The 19,898-nt window shown below is 48.7% G+C and overlaps 3 protein-coding genes across 19 annotated transcripts in view; 2 read left to right on the forward strand and 1 right to left on the reverse strand.

Moving 5' to 3' along the window:
• Positions 1–219: 219 nt before the first annotated feature.
• Positions 220–4,896, forward strand: NHERF4 (NHERF family PDZ scaffold protein 4). 2 transcript variants are annotated; one of them, XM_070272879.1, is made up of 11 exons: positions 328–373; positions 745–772; positions 920–993; positions 1,329–1,540; positions 1,812–2,001; positions 2,099–2,235; positions 2,513–2,717; positions 2,936–3,132; positions 3,230–3,457; positions 3,601–3,800; positions 4,052–4,896. In XM_070272879.1, the coding sequence occupies exons 1-11, from the start codon at positions 358–360 to the stop codon at positions 4,062–4,064; spliced, it is 1,500 nt and encodes a 499-aa protein (XP_070128980.1). In that variant the 5' UTR covers positions 328–357; the 3' UTR covers positions 4,065–4,896. The 2 variants fall into 2 exon arrangements, with proteins under 2 accessions (XP_070128981.1, XP_070128980.1); XM_070272880.1 differs by lacking the exon at positions 745–772 and having other exon boundaries at positions 220–373.
• Positions 4,897–5,658: 762 nt separating this feature from the next.
• On the reverse strand, positions 5,659–9,427 carry DRC12 (dynein regulatory complex subunit 12 homolog). 12 transcript variants are annotated; one of them, XM_023644979.2, is made up of 7 exons: positions 9,325–9,424; positions 8,898–8,979; positions 8,399–8,464; positions 7,880–7,999; positions 7,301–7,393; positions 6,132–6,262; positions 5,659–5,850 (listed from the first exon to the last, which is right to left on the reverse strand). In XM_023644979.2, the coding sequence occupies exons 2-7, from the start codon at positions 8,965–8,967 to the stop codon at positions 5,722–5,724; spliced, it is 609 nt and encodes a 202-aa protein (XP_023500747.1). In that variant the 5' UTR covers positions 8,968–8,979; positions 9,325–9,424; the 3' UTR covers positions 5,659–5,721. The 12 variants fall into 12 exon arrangements, with proteins under 12 accessions (XP_023500747.1, XP_023500751.1, XP_003365371.2 ...); XM_023644983.2 differs by having other exon boundaries at positions 9,314–9,400; XM_003365323.5 differs by having other exon boundaries at positions 9,249–9,379.
• A 3,896-nt stretch (positions 9,428–13,323) lies between these two features.
• Positions 13,324–19,898, forward strand: part of CBL (Cbl proto-oncogene) — an 82,548-nt gene continuing 75,973 nt past the window's right edge. Inside the window, exon 1 of one of the 5 annotated variants that reach the window (XM_070273773.1) lies at positions 13,324–13,875. Coding sequence is in view for 2 of the 5 variants with exons in the window: in XM_023644986.2 (XP_023500754.2) it covers positions 13,693–13,875 (183 nt within the window). In the remaining 3 variants the exon portion in view is untranslated. The remainder of the gene's footprint in view (positions 13,876–19,898) is intronic. The other 4 variants (XM_023644986.2, XM_023644988.2, XM_070273775.1 and 1 more) reach the window with 4 other exon arrangements.

The following is a 19,898-nucleotide window of genomic DNA, read 5'->3' on the forward strand; positions in this document are numbered from 1 at the left end:
GAACAAAATATTGAGGTAGGGGGGAGGCCATGCTGGGCCATGGGGCTCCTATGACCCTTTTCATATATACTTATCCCAGGCTTGGAATTACAGTGACCAGCAACCTACCTTTCTCTGCACAGCGAGGGAGCTGGGACAGCCGCAGGGTCTCTGGATAAAGTTGGGGCCCAGGAACGGGGGCGGGAGGAACACATACACTTCCCCAGAGGATAAGACTCTCTCTCCCCCGTTAACCATTACCCCACTGCTTCCAAGGCAGTGTCTTCGAGGAGGCGGGACGTGGGGAGGTAGGTGGGAGGGTCATCTGGTTTCAATGGACCTTGTCCCTACCTGGAGCACTGGGTGGTTGCTTCAACTATGGAGGCAGCTGCAGGTAGGAGGCGGGGAGAACTCCTCCGGAGGGGATATCAGGGCTGTCAGGGGGCAGATTGGGAGGCTGAGGCTGTGGGTCCAGGCCATGCTTGATGTTGGGGCTTGGAGCCCCTGGCAAATAGACTGGCAGTTAGGAAGAGGTGAGTGGACAAATCTGTCTTCCTGGTCCACGCCCTGTACTGATATGCTCAGATTTCTGTGCCAAGGACTGGAGGGAAGGGGAAGGGAGGAGAAGGGAAGACCCTTTTGGAGCAGAACAGAGCAGGCAAGACCTGAGTTTGGGGGTTCCCTTAAGTCCTTTCATAACCGTGGGAGAAGAGTCTAGGGGCTAGAAGGCGCCTCTCCTCCCCACACCCTTTCTCTGCCCAGCAGATCTTAAGGACACAGCCTCATTAACTCTGTAAGTGCCATGCTGTGACGCGTTGGGGAGTGGGGGAGGGAATCAAAGGTGGGGAGCTCTTCAGTTGGCATTAGCACGTCAAGTAGAGCCTAAGATCCAAGTCCAGATGGCAGCTTTCTCCTGCCTACATCCCTTGCCTCTTTGCAGGAAGTTTGAGTTTAACCCAAAGCTGGGCATTGATAATCCCGTCCTCTCCCTGGCAGAAGACCACGACCCCTCTGGTAATCCCCTTGCCCCCTGGGCAACCATTCTCTTTCCCCAGAGACACTAGCGCTCCACACAGCCTCCCATCTCCTTGGTAACCACTCACTCGGTCTCACTCTGATGACAGCCTTGGTGGGGAGTAGCTACGTGGGCGGAGGAGGGGGCGGGGCATTTCCTTCTGTCCCAGCCACTCCGTTCAAGTGATGTTCAGCTCCGCGGCTCAACACCTAACCGGGTAGAAAGCCCGCCTGGTGCCCTATCACGGGGGCAGGCTCTGCCAGGCACAAGGTGGCTAGTACTTGGGTCACATCCCTTCTCCTCTCCCTTTTCTGCCGCCCACCTCCCCCTCCAGAACTCTGGAGTCTGGAGCGGCCTCGTTTCTGTCTGCTGAGCAAGGAGAAGGGCAGAACTTTTGGCTTCCACCTGCAGCAGGAGCTGGGCAGGGCTGGGCATGTGGTGAGCATGGTGGAGCCAGGCACCTCTGCCCAGCGCCAGGGTCTTCGGGCAGGAGACCGGATCCTAGGGGTGAACAACCATGTCGTGGAACGTGAAGACCATGCAGTGGTGAGGTTGGGCTGGGACTCCCTGTGGTACAGGAGAATGTTCCATAGTACCTCAAGGAGAGAAAAGCTGGTTGGTCACCTCCCTGGGTATATGGGGGCAGGACCCAAGCCTCAATTTCCCCCACCTGCCAGAATTTAGGGGTGCCCAGGCCAGAACAGTTGGGTGAAGGCATCCAGAAAGGTGGTTCCCATGGTGGAAAATGTAGGTTCCAGGGAGGGGGAGTTGGCAAGAGGGGCCAGCCGCACCCTCACCCCGTGTGCCCTCTGCTTAGGTGGTACGCCGCATCCAGGCCAGTGGTCCTCGGGTGTTGCTGACGGTTTTGGCGCAGCATGTGCATGATGTGGCCCGAGCTCAACAGGGAGACGATGCCTGCCTCTGTCCTACTCTTGGCCCGGGGGTCCGGCCCCGGCTATGCCACATAGTGAAAGATGAGGGTGGCTTTGGCTTCAGTATCACCCAGGGTGAGCTTAGAGGCTCGGGAGGGAGGTCAGGATGGGGATCTCAGTCCCGTTCCAGGCAGGCAGCAGACTGAAACTTGCTTTTTTTTTTGGCTTCCAGGACATCGGGGGCCTTTCTGGTTGGTGCTGACTACTGGAGGAGCAGCTGAGCGGGCAGGGGTGCCCCCTGGGGCCCGACTGCTAGAAGTGAATGGGGTCAGTGTGGAGAAGTTCACTCATAACCAGCTAAGGAGGAAGGTATGGCTGCCTGCTTCCCCGCTCATCCTCCACCCATCTGGGCCTGGGGCCCCTGCCTCCGCAAGCAGACTCCCACCCCACGCACCTCTTCCCCTGATCTGATCTTGTACCCCCGTCACAACCATCCTTCCCTTTACAGCTTGTGCTAGGCCCTTCTCTTCCTTCCCCTCCCCAGTGCCTCAGGCCTGGGTCTGGGAATATGAGGCGCTGTGAGGAGATGCTGCTTCTGCCCTCCCTACCCAGGTGGTTGAGCTGATGCTATGCTGGTCCCCCACAGCTTCGGCAGAGTGGAGAGCAGGTGACCCTGCTGGTGGCAGGCCCAGAGGTGGAGGAAAAATGTCGCCAGCTGGGAATGCCTCTGGCTGCACCCCTGGCAGAGGGCTGGGCACTGCCCACCAAGCCCCGCTGTCTGCACATAGAGAAAGGGCCCCAGGGCTTTGGGTTCCTGCTCCGAGAGGAAAAGGGCCTTGATGGTCACCTTGGTGAGTGGGGCCCTGGGGGTGGGTAGGGAAAGTGGGCCTTGGGGTGGGCACACGAGTGTATACATACGCCTCTCAGTATGAGTGGTGTCCCTGTCTGAGCCCCAGCCCTGGGCCTCCGCCTCCGGGTACTCCCTGGTCAGTCCCCCAATGTGCACATGGTGGCCTGGGCTGGCACTGGGGGTAAGTAGGGAGGAGCAGTGAAGATGTCTATGTCCCAGGGCAGTTCCTGTGGGAGGTGGACCCAGGACTGCCAGCCGAGAAGGCCGGGATGCAGGCTGGGGACCGGCTGGTGGCTGTGGCTGGGGAGAGCGTGGAAGGGCTGGGCCATGAGGAGACAGTGTCCAGGATCCGGGCGCAGGGCTCCTGTGTCTTCCTCACTGTCGTCGACCCTGAGGCTGACCGCTTCTTCAGCATGGTGCGAGCTGAGGGGCAGGGGCTAGGGTGGGGGAGGAATGGAGCAGGGCTCAGGTGGAAGGGGAAGCAACAGTTTTGTCCCATCTGCCTCCTTCCAGGTTCGCTTGTCCCCACTCCTCTTCTTGGAAAGCACAGAGACTTCTGCGTCTCCCCAGGACACCTGCTCAGCCTCTCTGGTTGAGACCAAGAACCCACCAGTTGAAGACATAGCCATGCCTCCAGACTCATGTGGCTCCCGCCAGTGCTTCCTGTACCCTGGGCCTGGTGGTGGCTATGGCTTCCGACTCAGCTGTGTAGCCAGTGGGCCTTGTGTCTTCATCTCCCAGGTGATGGATGCCCCATGGGTCTTAGATCCTTTCCATCATTTGCCTCCTGATGAGCCTTCCTCTGTTTCCCTCCCAGAGCCTTGGAGTGCCCAGCAAACTTTTCCATGATGTTCCATGTTCTGTATCCCCCTCTACACCACCAGGTGACCCTAGGAAGCTCAGCTGCCCGGGCAGGGCTGCAAATGGGAGATGTGATTCTAGAGGTGAACGGGTTTCCTTTGGGTGGAGAGAATGACCTGGAAAGGCTTCAGCAGCTGGCTGAGGCTGAGCCACCCCTGTGCCTGAAGCTGGCAGCCAGATCTTGGCAGGGCTTGGAAGCCTGGAATCCCCAGGGTCTGGAGAGGTGAGGAAGAAGAGACAGACGGACTGTGAGCAGCCAGAGAAGGACAGTGGGGAGCCAGAAAGGACAGCAAAGCGGGAGAGCTGTGGGTGAAGCAGTGCGGGGCATGCAGGTTGAGACTTTAGGTCATGGTAGGTGGGGGCAGAAGGACCCAGGGAACAAGCCCCATTCCTGGGCATTCCATTGCAGGTCGGGGCAGGAAAAAGAAACTTTTCCTGTCCCTAAATGACCTTTTCCCTTCCCTCTCTACTTAGGACTGGGCTCTAGCCTCAGATCTGCTGTGGTGCTCCTCTGGTTGGCATAGACCTACCAAGTGACTTTCCTGTCTTAAATCTCCAGCCGGAGGTAGTAGGATTGGAGCTGCTCTCTTAAGCCAGAAAGTGGAGCTCTGGGACTCTGGACACCTCCAATCACAGGATTGCCCAGGGTCTCCCTCCCTTCCCATGGGCCCACCATCCAGAAGAAGGTGTGTCAGAGGCCCCAGGCAGGCCCACTAGGGAGCCTGCCCTGTGACTCCAGAGGAATCATGTGGGAGCTTTGGGAGTTGTGCCCCAAGGATGAAGTTCTGCCTGAGACTAGTGGTGTGATTTTGTGATTTATAATAAGAAATACATATTTGGTCTTCATCTCCTTTCCTGGCACAAAGGTCCTAAAACCCTTGGAATTTCCTAAGTAATAAGAGCAATACAAGTGTCTTCTGTTATTTATAACAAGCCCCTTTCAACGACACCTAGTTTTGTTAATGAGGTGACTGTTGGAAAGCACCTAAGGATAGGGAACTGGTTGCCAGGGAAATGAGCCATGTGATTGGAAGGTTGGAACTTCCAGCCTTACCCCCACCCCCACGCCACCCTTGACCTCCTGGGAGTGATCACCAATGACCAATGGTTTAATCAATCATGGCTATGTAATGAAGTCTCCATAAAAACCAAAAGGACGAGGTTCAGAGAGCTTCGAGGTTGCTGAACACGTGGAGGTGCTGGGAGGGTAGTGTGCCCAGAGAGGGCGTGGAGTTCCCATGCCTGTACCTTGTCTAGGCATCTCTTCCATCTGGCTGTTCCTGATTTGCATCCTTTCTAATAAACTGGTAATCCAGTAAGTAAACTGTTTCTCTGAATTCTGTGAACCCCTCTAGCAAATGATTAAATCTGAGGAGGGGGCTGTGGGAACCTCTGGCTTATAGCCAGTGGTCAGAAGCACAGGTGACAACCTGGACTTGAGATTGGCATCTGAAGTGGGGGCAGTCTTGTGGGACTGGGCCCTTAACCTGTGGGATCTCTAGGTGGATAGTGTCAGAATTGAGTTAAATTGTAGGACACCCAGCTGGTGTCCACAGAAGAGTTGGAGAATTGCTCTGTGTGGGAAAATCCCCCACACATTTGGTGACCAGAAGTAAAGTAGTCCTGAGAGTGTCGTGGAAGAATACAGAGGAGAAGCTCAGGGTCTCCCTTTCAGGTGGGCTGGGCTAGGGGTGAAGCCATCTGGCACTTGCCCTAGGCACGGCTCCAGGACTCTTGGATATATGTCAAGAATTTGGAGACCAGTCACACCTTCCCTCTGTGGGCACCTTGGGTTATGGGGGCTGGTGCCTGGACACTGTTGCTCTATTATAGAATGGCCTTTCCCCACAAATCTGGCTGCCTGTGTTTGTGTGGGTGGGGATGGGGGTGATGGTTTGAAGGAACCAAAAGGGCCCCAAGCTCAAGGAGTGGGACCCAGTTTCTCTAGGACAAAGGTTGAGACCTTGTCAAATTTCTCTCCCATCATTCAGTCTTCTGGGCAATGTGTCAGCCAGTACTGAGAAGTCCCCGTGAAAGGCACTCATCTCTGCCGAAAAGCCATAGCCCACAGTTCTGCCGAGTTCTACATCAAGAGAGCTTTATTGCTGGCCTCAGAGAGCCCCAGAGACTAGAGGCTTGCAGCCTCAAAGATCCAGGGGGTTGAGTCCAAACTGGCGGAGCTGCTCCTTGTGCCTGGCATGGAGTCTCAGCACATCCTTGTCCCACTGAGGCTTGACAGCTCTCAATTTGGCCAAGAGCCCATCCAGGCTGCCCTGCAGATACCAAGCTTCAGGCCCCAGGGAGGGAGGGGGCAGGGTGAGGGGGTGCCGAGGCTGGTCTGTAAGCTTTCCTTGCCAATGTTTTGTTAACGTTCCTATTCTTAGTAGGTAGGCATGGTTGTAGCCCCTTGCTGTCTGCCCTCAAGATAGAGCAGAGTTCCCTGTGGAGATGCTTCTCCTTCTTCCTGGTCTGTCATTATCTCACTAGCTGGGGTTCGTGGGGATTGAGGAGTGCTGGGTACTGGGATGGCTGGGTTTCAGAGGGGGGTGCTTACATGTAAGATTTCCTCATACTTGGCCTCCATGTCTGCCACATGGGCCCGAAGCTGAGCCAGAGTCTGGTCTCGCTCTCCGAGGACCTCCTCGGCCTCTCTCCTTGCAGCCTCAGCCTCCTTCTGGCACATCTCTGGGGGGTGGGGCAGAAGGATGAAAGAGGACAGGATGGTGACACTCTACCTTTGGATTGTCTCACAAAGTACCCCCAAAGTAGAACTTGAGTGGGATCATTCCAGACTCTCCCAGGGTCATCGACTTTCCCATACTCACTATAAAGAGCTGAAGTATACCATTAAGGTATAGTAGAGAGAGTAGTGGGTTTGGTACAAGAGATCTAGATCCCAAATCTGGTTGTCACTTACTACTTGTGTAACATCGGGCATGTCTCTCTCTGAGCCTCAGTTTCTTCATCTTTAAAGAGAGAATGACAACTACCTCACAGGCTTGCTGTGAGAGTTAAGTGTGATTATGGGAAAGCACGTAATATATAAGAGGTGCTCAATAAATTTTGATTGCATTTAAATGTGAGATGAGGCAAAGATTAGGAAAGGAACTCAGGATCTGCATGGCAGATAAGCAACTCTTGGATGTGTATAGCTAACCTAAAGCTATTTTAGGATAAGAAAGCTTTGAGGCCAAAACTGTGAAAAGTCTTGTGTGCCATGCTAAAATATTTCAACTCTATCCTGTAACCAAGAGGGAAGAGAGCAAAAACTTCCTGTTCTTTATATTTTCGCTTGTTTTGAAGGTTTATTCATTTATTCAGCAAAGTTACTCAGGATCTACCACGCACTGGGCCTTGAAGATATGGAAGTATATAAGTCAAACATTTTCCCTTAGTTTCACGTAAAATCAGCTGTACTAAGATGGGGTATGTTTTGCTCATGAGAGACATGGCAGTAGTGGTGAGTAACGACTGGATTTGGAGAGACCATTGAGATGGGGAAATGCAGTGAGAGACTTACGTCTTCTTTACTTATAACTTAAGATTTTTTGCCATCCTGAACCCTCTGCTCCAGTACTCAGTGGTAGGAGAGCCAGTGGAGAACGTGTTATGAGAGCCTGGGTTGTAGTCTTCTAGACAAGAACCATCGTAAGTCCACCCCTTCAGGCTCTGGACCTCATCAGTGGTCCTCTAGGAGAAAGGCTTAGAAGGTGGGAAGCCTACCTAGCTGTTCCCGAAGGCCCCTCACTTCTTCCTCCAGCCGCCTGCTGCGGGTCTCCATCTCCTCCTGCAGGGCCCGGCACTGACGGCTCATCTCTGTGTCACGGGCAGTGTGTGGCCAGGGACAAGGTGGGGATAGAGTGGTGGAGAAAGGCAAGGGAGTTGTCAGTGGGGAGGGCTCTGCTTCGTCGAGTGGGACAGGAGCATAAAGGCCTTCTTTGTTTTTCTTGCGGCGATTTAAAGAAGCTGGGAGACCCTGAAAACCTGGGGAAGAGCTCGGAAACCAGACCCCTTTCGTCCATGCCTTCTCCTTACTCACTCCCACAGGATGAAGAAGATAATGGCTTTGACTGCATTTTGTAACCCACAAAGCATCGAGCACATGGTATCCCTGCCCAGGATCCCAGAGGCCTTCCTTTGGTTCCTTCAGGATCCTGCCTGATTTGTGCTGTGCTGGGAAGGCTGAGACTGGACATGGCAGATGGAAGTCCTCCTCATCTCCCTCCCTTGCTTCCTTAGGCCCCCTTGGTTGTCTTCTTCCAGGCCTCTGTCTCTTGCCCACCTGCTCAACCGAACACGCACCTGCATATATGGCCTTCCCTTCACTTCGGGCCCCCTCCAGTTCAGCCTCCAGCCCTTGCAACCTCTGCTTCAGCTGGTTTTCAGAAGCCTTGGCTCGGCGGGCCTCATCCCTCCACAGAGCTGTGAACAGTCCCAGAGCAGCCCTTAGGACTGGCTGAGGACCCCATTGAATCAGCTCCCATGGGCTTGATGGACTCTGCCCACCTCTGGAAACTTGGTGGCAGGCCTCTAGCCTTTCATTCTCATTCTGGGTTTTTTTCCCCTAGGATCCCATAGGCTTTTCATTACTAAGAAGCAAAAACTCCCTCTGTGTTCTGGCTATAAAAAATAGCTACCCTTATCAACCCTCACTGCCCATCCCTTCCTCATAATCCCAACTTATGACAAATCTTTTTCCACTAGGGGATGGTTAGAGGTCAGCTCAGCCCCCCACCATAGCTCCAACCCTCCAAGTCCCCAAGGATACAGCAATGCTCATTGCCCCACTTCTATTGCCCCCAGAACTTCCGCCCTTCTTACCCAAATGGTCTTGGAGCAACTCTTTTTCCAGCACTGCCAGCCTGTGCATGGATTCGGCCTCCACACCTGCCCTGGCAAGTTGGCAGAACCTCAGCTTATCACGATCTCAGCCTTCCTTACTCCCCTCTCATCCTCATCCCATACTTGGACTTTCTTCCTGCAGATCTGAGGGCCACTAAATGAAGGATCTCTGATGGCAGAGTCTACTGAATTCACCACTGTGTCCTCACTGCCCAGCACATAGTAGGTACTCAAAATATGTGTGATGAGTATACAAGGAAGGCATAAAGCCAGAAGGGACTCAAGGGAGGGGGAAGGTGCCGATTTCCCCACCTTCCCAGCTCCGTGGAACCTGGATGTGAGGCTATGAAGGGGGAGGGCCAAGAAAGCTCCATGCTGACATGCAGAGTGCTGAGTTCTCTCTGGAGGACCTCTGCTTGGTCTCTGAGCCAGAGCACGGAGAAGTAGGGGGTGCCTACCTCCACCCACCCTGACTCACCGGCACCTGCATTCTTTTTCTTCTTCTGTGACCCAGCTTTCACCCCTTTTTCTTTGGTCTTAGGTGGCATCTCCTTGCTGTCCTGGAGGAGGGAAGGAACTCATATTTAGGTCTGTACGTGGGGATGCTTTCCTGACCCCCAGACTGAACTAGGAGTCCCAGGAGAGTTAGAGTTCTAGTCTCCAAGCCTGTCTCCCATACTTTCCAGAAGCTTCTGTGCTTGGTCTCCTTGGAAGTTTAGGCAGGGCTGGGGTCAGTGGGGAGGGTGGAGCTGTTTCTCTCTACCAGTCAGGCTCTATGTACAGAAACCATTCCCCTCAATCCTCTTTTGGAGAAAATAAATCTCAGTACCTGGTTCCTTCCCTCTTCCCATCATCGTTACCCTGCCTCTTCCAATCTGTAGTACCCTCTCTTGCCTGTGTTGTACCTTCCTGGAGAGTGACCCAGCCACGGGCAGGGGCAGAGAAAAGATCCAACCAGCCAGGAGCCTGAGGAGGAAACTGGGTTCTGGGAGCCAATCGAGTGTGGCAAATTTCCGTGGGGGGCAGGACTGAGAACTGGAAGGCTGGGTTTCCAGAGACTGCATGTTGTCCAGGCAACTGGGAAACATGGAGTTCACAGGAAGGTAGAATGGGCTAAATACAAAGCTTCAAATACCGAGGTCCCAGAAGGTCAATTCTCTTCTTATCCCAAAATCCTAAGTGTAGTTTGAGGAGAAAGGGCTTTGGAGCCAATTAGCTGTGATTCACTTCCATGTAGCACTGCCTGCAATTTGGAGACATATAAATCAGATCTACACATCTGAAATAATGCCATTGTGCTGATGCAGAGGAAGAGGACTGACGGCAGCCATTTTGGGCAATTTACATTCCTAGGTCTCATCAGCAAAATGACACTATTAGGCTTAAAACTGGAGATCCCCATCCAGAAGGCACTCTATGGTGTACGGGGGAAAGAAATGCAGGAGAAGGTAGTCGATAGAGTTTCCCACTTCAGAGACACACAGGAAAGGTAGACTCACGGACTCCAGGATGCCAACGTAGAGGGATGCAAATGGAGAAGAAGGGGCACTGGTTAGAGACAAGAGCCATGAGTTCTAGTCCCCATGTGGATATGTAAATTTGGGCAAGCCATTTAACTTCGCTCAGCCTCAGTTCCCTGGTCTTTAAATCTTTAATTTTGTAAATCCTGAAAGGCCTGGGTTTTAACCAGGCATTTGCAGGGCTATCTTCTCTCACTGTGACTGAATTTATCGCCTCTCTTCCCCTCTTCCCTTATGTGGTTGATTTTCCCATAGGTGCTGAGAAACTACTTTGCTTGGCTCCTGGCAGTATTGCGTTGGTTGGGGCTCCCTCTAGTGGACGTGTTTGACCTTCTCCGGAATCTCCTAAATTTTTCTATTTAAATTATTTATTGGGCAATGTTGAGGGTGCCTTCCTCTTGGGAATACTTCCTAGCATCTTGGTGGAGTCATGAGTGGTTGGAAAAGTAAATTTTAGGAAGGGAGCATGACGGGTGGCTTGCTGTAGTATGGGGAGCCTTGTCATCTGTCTGCCACCTGGATCTCTGGGAACCCTACTGGCTAGAATGAAAACAGCAAAAACGTCAGGGCTGTTCCCTTTATGCATTAAGGGAACTTCAGGCTCTTTTTTAGATATTTCTCTCTGTTTCTGTCCCCCTCAACATTTTCAGTCAGTTGGCTGTTCACAGGAGGAGATCTGAAGAAATAGCCATGAGATTAGGGAATAAAAAAATCCTTTCGCTGGGGAGTAGGCAGATTCATGCAGAAGCTGATTCATGTTTATTTGTCACCTTCGTGGCCACAGGCTACTTTTCTGACCCTTTGGACATTTTACAGATTAAAGAGAAGAAGCACGCTTGTCCTTCCAGATGCTTACAGTTCCAGCACCTGAGGGTCAGATGACCTTGTGCACATCTCCCAAATCTGGAGAATACTTTTCTTCTAATCTTGAAGCATGTTTTTCATTTATCCTTCCCCCAGAAGCCTCTCCCCCGTCTAGGAACACAGTAGAGGTTTCTGCTCACCCAGTCCTTCTCCTCATCTAGAAGCCTGTTTGGGGACATTTTCCATGGAATGATTTGTGTCTCCATCATGCTAATGCATGAAATGACATATTGAGGACAAAATACACACAACATATCATGCCTCAGGAGAGCATTTACTTTTCGAATATGTTCAGTCAACTGACTTTCAGGTGCAGAATGAGGATGTGGTTTGGGGTGAAGGTGAAATGGAATAAGAAGGGCGCCACATGTCACATGATGTGATACAAGCTGCGCCAGTTTAGAATAACCCAAGAATGAGAATGACGCTGTGATCAACAATCCAACCCCCTTGCTAGTAGATTTTGAAAATGAGCCAAGTAAAAATTGTGGAAAAAAGGGTCAATCTTTCCTTCTTTTTTCGTTAACCTCAGTTTAGAAGTGAAACTAGGAAAGGTCATTTCAGCAGAACTCTGTCTTCCTTTGAATTGGATGCCATCTGGGAGTTTTGAAGAGATGTAGAGAGAAGGGTCACTCTGCTTTATTCAAATGTGAGAGACAGGTCATCGTATATTGAAGGAAACACGGCTTACTGTGGGAGAAACACAGTGCAAATTATACAATTCCATTCTATACAGACTCTATTGAAGATAATACAGATTGGAAGCCTTAAACCAAGCCGGAGTTGTGTAGATGATCTAGATAAGCTCATACACAGCTCCAAGAGTTAATTTCTCACCTTACTCCATTAAATCTAGAATTTCACTATAAGGGAAAAAAACACTACCCTTGTATACCTATACTGTACTAGGTACTGTGGGAGACCAAAGTCGATTACACAGTATAGGATAAATTCATGTGTGGTAGGTGTGAGAAATAAATAGTTATGGAAATTTAGAGGAGGGAAGAATTATTTCTCTCTGGAGTGTCTAGTAAGGAGGACAATATCTGAGTTGAATTTCGAACAATGGATCGGACCTTAGTGCACACTTTAGGCAGAGGGAATGCTCTGAGTAATGGTGATGAAAAAAGAAAGAATTGTGGTATTTTGTGACTTGGTGAGTTACCCAGCATGGGATATATGTATACGGTGTAAAATTGCAAGGTAGTTTGGAGTTAGATCGTGACCATTAACTTCATTCAGGAGTAATGGGGAATGTTTAGAGTTTTTTTGCAATGCTGTCGGAACTATACTTTAGGAAGACTAGTGTGGTGGGAGGATGGATTGAGGGCTGCAGGAAAACCAGTGAGGACAAGGTTTCAATGGACCAGGGGAGAGAAAAGGAGCGCCTGCAACCAGTAGTGCTGGTACTAGGGATGTAAAGTTTTGACAATAACCTAAGAGCTTTGCCTAGATTTTTCCTTGAGAGATTCTTCTAACTCTTTCTAGATAGAAACTAATTAAAGGAAATTCTACTGATAGGAAATGATAATGTTGACTCCATAATCAATCTTAGATAAAGGCCATTGAATTGCAAGACAAGGATGTTGGGCTGAAGGGTCCTTGAGTTCAGGGATACTTTTTCCCCCCTTACTTGATACTTGATAAGCTTAATTCTCTAATCAGTCAAGGGCTCGGCGCAAGAGTGGGGGGGGGGGGGGGGTGGGGATCTAAGGCGGAACCGAGTACTTATTGACACACCAGGACCTGCAAGCTCCCAAAGCCGAGGCTCAGAATTAGCAAATTAGGGCAGGGCACTTCCTTCTTTGGAAGGGAGTTCCTTTTTTTCAAAGTTCTTCCAACAGAATTTTTAGATTAGAGAAGTGGTAGTGACAAGGAACTGCATTTCTGTTCCATGAGAGGAGCGAGACCTCTGGCCGGGGCTCGCAGCTGTCTTACAGTTTCTGTGGTCAGGGCCTGATGCTGGCGGTGCCGACCTGCAGTGCAATGCGCTGAGCAGTGGAATCTTAAGTACATATTCAATTCCCAGAAAAGAAACTAGCGTTCAGAAGCCAAAAAAGGGGGAAGTGTCTTGTTTTCAGAAGGTCAGAGGGCCTGGAAGAAGAGCTCGCGGCCTGAGTGTCTCAAGCCTTTCTGGGGTCTAGTCAAGCTTGAACAATCCGTAGCATTCACATTCCTGTCCTTGGTCCCGACTTCATGAGGAGTTTAAAAACACCAGTGGGTGGGGAAATAACTTCCCTTTTTCTCCCACAGTGTGAAGAAGCAAGTAACTTTAAGCTCAATTTCCTCATTTGTCATGAATGGGAGAAAGAACAGACGTTAAGATTCTTTCTATGGCTACCTGTCTTAATTTAAATATTCCAATAACCCGCTCAAGGAGAGCCAATTTACAGCCCAGAAGGAACATGGAGGGCTCAGCTTCTTCCTGCCTAGTGCGCAGACTCCACATTAGACCCCCGCCTCCCTCCGTTCCCCGCTTCTCCAGCAGAGGGCGCAGGCGCGAAGGGTCCCTCTGGCCCCGCCCCAGGTGTAGGGGGCGGGGGAGGCGGCGCGGAAACTTGGCCGCCGCATTACCGGAGCTGCTGGCTCGGGAGCGGCTGGCTCAGGAGGGGTCGCTACCTAGGCCAGACGAGGCCGCCCGCTTCCCCGAGCTCCTTGCGCTTCTCCCGCCCCCGGCCTCGCTCTCTCTGAAGGGGTGCGCCCGCGCGGCTCCGCGCTCCGGCGCCGCCCACTTCCCTCCCCGCGGCCGCTCCTCCCTCCGCCCGGACAGCCGGCGGCGGCGGCGGCGGCGGCGGTGGCGGCGGCCGGGAGAGGCCCCTCCTTCACGCCTCCTTCTTCCCCTCGCTCCGAGCCGGCAGACGCGGCTGGGCCCCCAACCCTCCCTGGGCCATGGCCGGCAACGTGAAAAAGGGCTCTGGGGCCGGGGGCAGCGGCGGCACCGGGGGCTCGGGCGGCCTGATCGGGCTCATGAAGGACGCCTTCCAGCCGCACCACCACCACCACCTCAGTCCCCACCCGCCGGGGACCGTGGACAAGAAGATGGTGGAGAAGTGCTGGAAGCTCATGGACAAGGTGAAAGGCCCACCGAGAACCCGCGGCTGCAGGGGTGGGCGTGGGCGGAGGGGCTGAAGGAGGGGAAGGAAGGGACAGAGGAAGCTGGGGGAGGGGAAGGGTCATGCGAGGCTGGGGAGGCGAGGAGCTGGGGTGACGGGGCCGAGGGGTGGGGGCTGTGGGGGTGGGGAAGAGTCTGGGAAGGTGGGAGCCGGCGGTGGGGGAAGGGCTGCGGTTGGGATTGGGGGGACGTGAGGTGGCGTGTTTGGGGTAGCGAGACAAAGATGGGGTGGGGGCTGGGGTGAAGGTTAACTGGGAAGCCACCGGGGCGGAAGTGTAATGGGGGTGCTGAGTGTGGGGCTCGGTGCAGGGTATAGGGATGTGGGTCACGGAATTGGCCCCGGAAGATAGGAGGGGTTGGGGTGAGGAAGAGTGTTTGATTCACCGGCTGGGGCTGTTCTCTGGCTGGGGAGTCGGGCTCTGACCAGGGAATTACATTTAGGGGCCGTGATTGAGAGACCTGGGGTCAGGACAACTCCGCTGGCAAACTGCGCTCCGGGTGAGCGTCTAGTTTTTCTTGTTAAAGATGTAACACCAAGATAAAAGACATCGGGATGTTTAAATGGCCGAGAAAAGAACTTTCCTCCGCATCTTGCGCTGGCTCAAGTTTTTATCATCCAAAACATTGGATGTGATCCATTGCTGGTGCTGAGATGTGCACTGATTCAACCACAAGTTCTGGTTAGAACCATTATCTTCTGAAAGATGTATTGACTTGAGTATGCTAAGAAGCAGATTCTGGCTTCTTCCAGAACTTCCTCCTCGCACACACTGCTTTTAGCCGGGTTCTTTTTTTGGGAGGGACCTGACTCCTTTATTACAGGACCTGACTTTAAGCTTGTTCCATGAGCTGCTTTGATTGTCTTTTTTTAAGCATGTGTGAAAAACAAGGCCTTTCTATTTAGCCACTTTAAGTTTGGCATTTGGGAGAATTTTATTTCCTTATAGTTGTGTCTATATAATGAAATATAGTAGTTAGTCCCAAGTACTTGAAAGTGTTTAAGTAGTCTAATGATTTGTCCCAGAGAATTCAATGTTTCCTTGATATTTTTCACATTAATTAATAACTTATTTTTGCAAAATTCACACTGCAGATGAAAAGTGATTAGAAGGATCTGGCATATTGTAAGAGAATGGTGTTTTTCTTCCTGCAGAGTAAAATTGGTTTTCTTTGGTTCCTCTCTGGGCCTAGGTTCCTCTTCTGTAAAATTCTTCATGGATTGTTTTGGATTAGAAACAGCTAATAAAAATTATTATGAAGCACTTGGCAAATATAAATGTGCTGTATAAATGCTTAATAAGTCCTGTGTGTGAGTTAACACGCCTGTAGTGCGAAGCAGTGGTTTCCCAGCCGCCTTTTTCAGGGCCACTTTTTCTCATGTTAAATAATTGGTATTGTAAGTATGATGTAAGTGTTTGTATGTTGATTATGTTGGTATTGTAATGCCAGTTTCATTATTAGAAATTGTGATAAAACCGTTACAGAAAGTTAAGCGTGTAAAGGAAACTTTAAATGAATTGACATCTTTTTAAAAAAAATATTGAATGTATTCAAAATCTGAAGTTTGTAGATTTGCATTTTAGGGATTTACAGTTATGGACTAAAAAGGTTCTTCCGGAATAGAAAAAGTACTTGCATTTCTTATAAGTTTCTCATATAAGACGTGTGTGCAGTGTTATCAAATTGTATTGATTAGAGACTTCTCCTTAAAAAAATAAAAAACTATCAAACTTTTAGTCACTGTAAGGTAGTCCAAATAAGATCCCCCCTTGAGTCTTACTCTTTTGTCTCTTTAAAGTATGTGTATTGAATTTTGATTTCTTCTGCAGACTGTTTAATTATTTGGTAAGAATAAGGAGGACTCAGAGTTTTGAGTCAAAATGCTTTTCAGGTTTTGATAGTTTCAAAGAAAGTAAGCTTCCAGCTTTTCCATTCTAGTGTCGGGAGAGGGATGTGTTGCTTGTCTTGGAAGATGATTTTTAGTGCTTTTTGTGCTCCATATCACATATTACTAGTAGTGCTAAAATGAAAACTTAGTTGTTCTTTCTGATGTTTTAGTCTGATAGGCTCATACTGCTTTCCAGGTTTTCTGAATCCTTCTGTGGTGTTGGTAATTGCACTGTCTCTTTTACTCTTGATGTTTTGAGCATCGATGTTCTCTCTTTCCACTTCATTTTTATTGTTGAAAGTCTTAAATGCGTCTGGAACCCTCCATGTGGTGTAAGTAACAACTTACTGTCAAATCTACAAATGTCCCACACATTCATTGAATTTAAATCTAAGTCACCGTCTCATACCTGTTTTCTTCTTGTTGCTGAAGCTAGGTGGATATTATTCCAGCCTATTATTAATCAGTTTCTTGATTTAGTACTGGGAACTGTTAGTCTCCTCACCTCCCCCAATATTAGATGTATGCAGATGGAGAAGTTGGCATAAGTCATGGGTTCTGCTCAACATAGGCCCGATTCACTAATCCATTGTGGAATTTAAACTGGTTGGAAAAATGCTTGTGCTAGAATGCTTGTTATTAAACAAAAGACATGGTCAGCCTCTAGTTTTGTTTTCTACTCTAGTGTATTGTAATTAATATTTGTCTAAATACTTAGATGTGAAGAAAGTGACTAGTAAGTAAAGAGACGACTGGGCAATGGAATGGAGAAAGAAATGTTATAAATTGCCTTAAATCTAAATTTAGAAATATCAAGGTATTTAATTTAGTGAAAGACTCAAAATTCCTTTATGAAGTAAAGCAGGAGTTGGATACTTTTTCTTTCTTTCTTTCTTTTTGTTTTGAGGAAGATTGGCCCTGAGCTAACTACTGCCAGTCCTCCTCTTTTCGTTGAGGAAGACTGGCCCTGAGCTAACATCCGTGCCCGTCTTCCTGTACTTAATATGTGGGACGCCTATCACAGCATGGTGTGCCAAGTGGTGCCGTGTCCGCACTGGGGATCCGAACCGGCGAACCCTGGGCCACCGAGAAGCGGAATGTGTACACTTCACCGCTGCGCCACCCGGCCGGCCCTGGATACCTTTTCTGTCACGGGACAGTTAGCAAATATTTTAGGCTCTGCTGGCTACATACTCAGTTCCATGTTCTTTGTTGTTATTTTTACCACTCTTTAAAAATGTAAAAGCCTTTCTTAGCTTGCAGGTGTACCAAAAAAGGCTACAGGCTGTAGTTTGCCCACCTGTGAAGTAGAGCATCATGCTGGCAGTATTTTAGATGCATACTATGTTTTTATTTTAAATTAGCCTACCTTATTAAAAACATTAAAGTGTTGATGTATTTAATGGGTTATAATTTATTGGAAAAATGCTTGCCTTTAAAGCGTAAGTTTAAAAATGTATTTTCAAAAGATGATCCTTCTGCTACCTAGCTTCTCCTACTTGCCCCACCCTGCCCCAAAAGCACCTTGAGTATCTGTCTATATTTTGAAAGTAAGATAACAGTTGGTAGAATTTATGAGTTGGTATATTTCATTGGACTGCTTCGTCCCTCCCTTCTTACCTTTCATCCTTCCTGTGTTTGCCTGCTCACCAAGTCCCAAGCATAGTGCTAGGTTTAAATGATTACACTCCAGAGATTACGTTGTAATGAAAAGTGACTGCATAAGTATGTACAGAGTGTTCTGGGATCTCTTAAGTTTAAACATCATGTACCTATTTCTCACGTGTTTATCTCAACCTCTTAAGATTGTAAACTCCATGAGGACAGCAACTATAATCTGCTTATCTCCTGCAGTGTCCAGTCATGAGGCCCCACACAATAGTAAGTGCTTTGTAGATATTTGTTAAATTAAATTGCTTTATGTGCCCCAAAGGAAAAACTTGGAAAAGGTTTTTAATTTGAATTAAATTAAACTTATTTGTTTCTTGACTTGCCCTTTGGCGGTATCATCCCTGTGTTATGGATGAAGACGCTTAGGCTCAGAGGTTATGTAACTGAGTTAATAGCGGAATCCTGACTTGGATCCACGATTACCCACCTCTTAAGACCTGGTTATTTCCCTCATACAGTATCCTTCTCAGGTATACAACAAAGTCTCAATAACAAAGGCCATTTATTCAGAAAGTGACCTATGTAGGTACACAACAGCAATCCTCATACAGATGCCTCCCGCCCCCACATTCTCACACTCAAGCAAAGATGTTCTCTTGAGTGATACTGAGTGTTTAACTGGTACCATTCACTGAAATTTCTGTCTACTTTTAAATTAAGGGTTTGTGTCTCTTCAAATTATGTGTACTGGTTACTCTGCATGGTTATCATAGAGGCTTGTACACATTATTTTCCCATTGTACTTAATTCATGTTATCTGTGGGAGCATTTACCACTTTTCATTTCATCTGTCTCCCCCCCCCCCCCCACCCCCCAGAGCTCCTCAGGAACAAGGCTTTGTCTTAATTTCAGCTCCTATGCTTAACACAGAGTACTTGCTGAACGGAGTGCAATTATTTAATAAAATAAAACCTTAGTCCCTCATTTTCTCTGTGATTAATTAGGGGGATCAGGTAGGGAATCTTTTTTCCCCTGAGTGCTGAATTAAAGTAACATTTACTGAGAGTAGTTTTACCTTTTTTGGTTATAAAGGTATTATATATAGCCATTGTAAAACATGATTGTGTTGTTTTCAAACCTATTAAGAACTCCCCCAAAGTATGTAGAATTCTTCATAATTCCTTATGAAACACAAGCTCAACTGAGCACTCCATGTGATTCATGATAGAAATTTTGAAAGGTATATAGAATAAAACTAGAGTTAGGCTAGGGAAGACGATACTCTGCTCTGTTCATTTTGTGGCTTTGGTTGAAGTTTTTGGTGATTGTTGCTATAGTAAAACCTGTTTTTAATATGTTGTTAGTCAACACTATACAGATAATGAACCTGATAAATCACGGGCAAATTGACTGACTTTTCATTTTCAGCAGAGTTTGTGTTATATTCAAACATACAGTAACATTTATACTATGAAAAATTGTTCTCCTAATGTCTAATCTAGAACATTAAAAGAAAAATGGACTGAGTATTAGTTTGAAAACTAAGCCTAAATTTCAATCATTTTCCAATGAAGTTGTTAATTCTGATCTACATTAAGTGTGTTAGGAGAGGGGGATTATAACAAGCAAGTCATTGTGAAATGTTTTCCTGATTAGCACATTTTGTGCTGGAAGGAAATAGGTGGGAGTAGTCAACCAGGAGCACTGGAAGCAGGCCTCAGCTCTGTCCCCACAGTGTTCCTTTCTGCAACAGCTTCCAGGAGGAGGCGGAGAAGGGGCTGCTAATGATGGCATTGGTGGTGCACACCCACTGGGGATTCAAGCCCTGAGGAGATGGAATTCCTCTACCATAGAAGTTCCCGTGATTCCCTTCGAAGAAAGCAGTGACTCGGGGTCTGCTCTCTGCAGCTTTTGGGATCAATTATTAGTCTTGCTTAGCAGACTCCACTGCCTGGGCACCTTCTCACAGCCACCAGTGACTGCTGCCTTCCGTCTGGCTCTGGGATCAGCCATGAGGAAGTCTTAAAATGTGGCCAACTCATTGGTACTTCAGTGAGTGGGATGGGATCCTAAATCCTGCCTCTTCCTTTCTTAGACCTACTTTGAATAGCAGTACTTAGGTGTAGTGCTCTTTCTGAAAAACAATTTGTGAATCATAAAATATACAGAACAAAATGTGAAAGTCTCCTTTAATTCTCATACTCCCAAATGACTACCCTCTCAGAGATAACCACTATCTATAGTTTGGGGTCCATCCCTCCAATCCCTTTTCCTACGTGGCTCTGAGAAAGTTGGATGGAGCATTACCCTTGAAGGATTTATTAATTTGAGCAAGTAGTTGACTTTTTAGCATTTACTCACTAAGACTGATAACTAAGTTCTAATAATTCTGTATATTGCAGAGCAGTTTACAATTTCACGTCTGCTGATACATCAAAAGTTTTGAAATAAGGTGTCTTAGGAGAACGAAACTAAGATTCAGAG

This window comes from Equus caballus, chromosome 7, assembly GCF_041296265.1.
Source record: "Equus caballus isolate H_3958 breed thoroughbred chromosome 7, TB-T2T, whole genome shotgun sequence".
Classification (NCBI taxonomy): domain Eukaryota; kingdom Metazoa; phylum Chordata; class Mammalia; order Perissodactyla; family Equidae; genus Equus; species Equus caballus.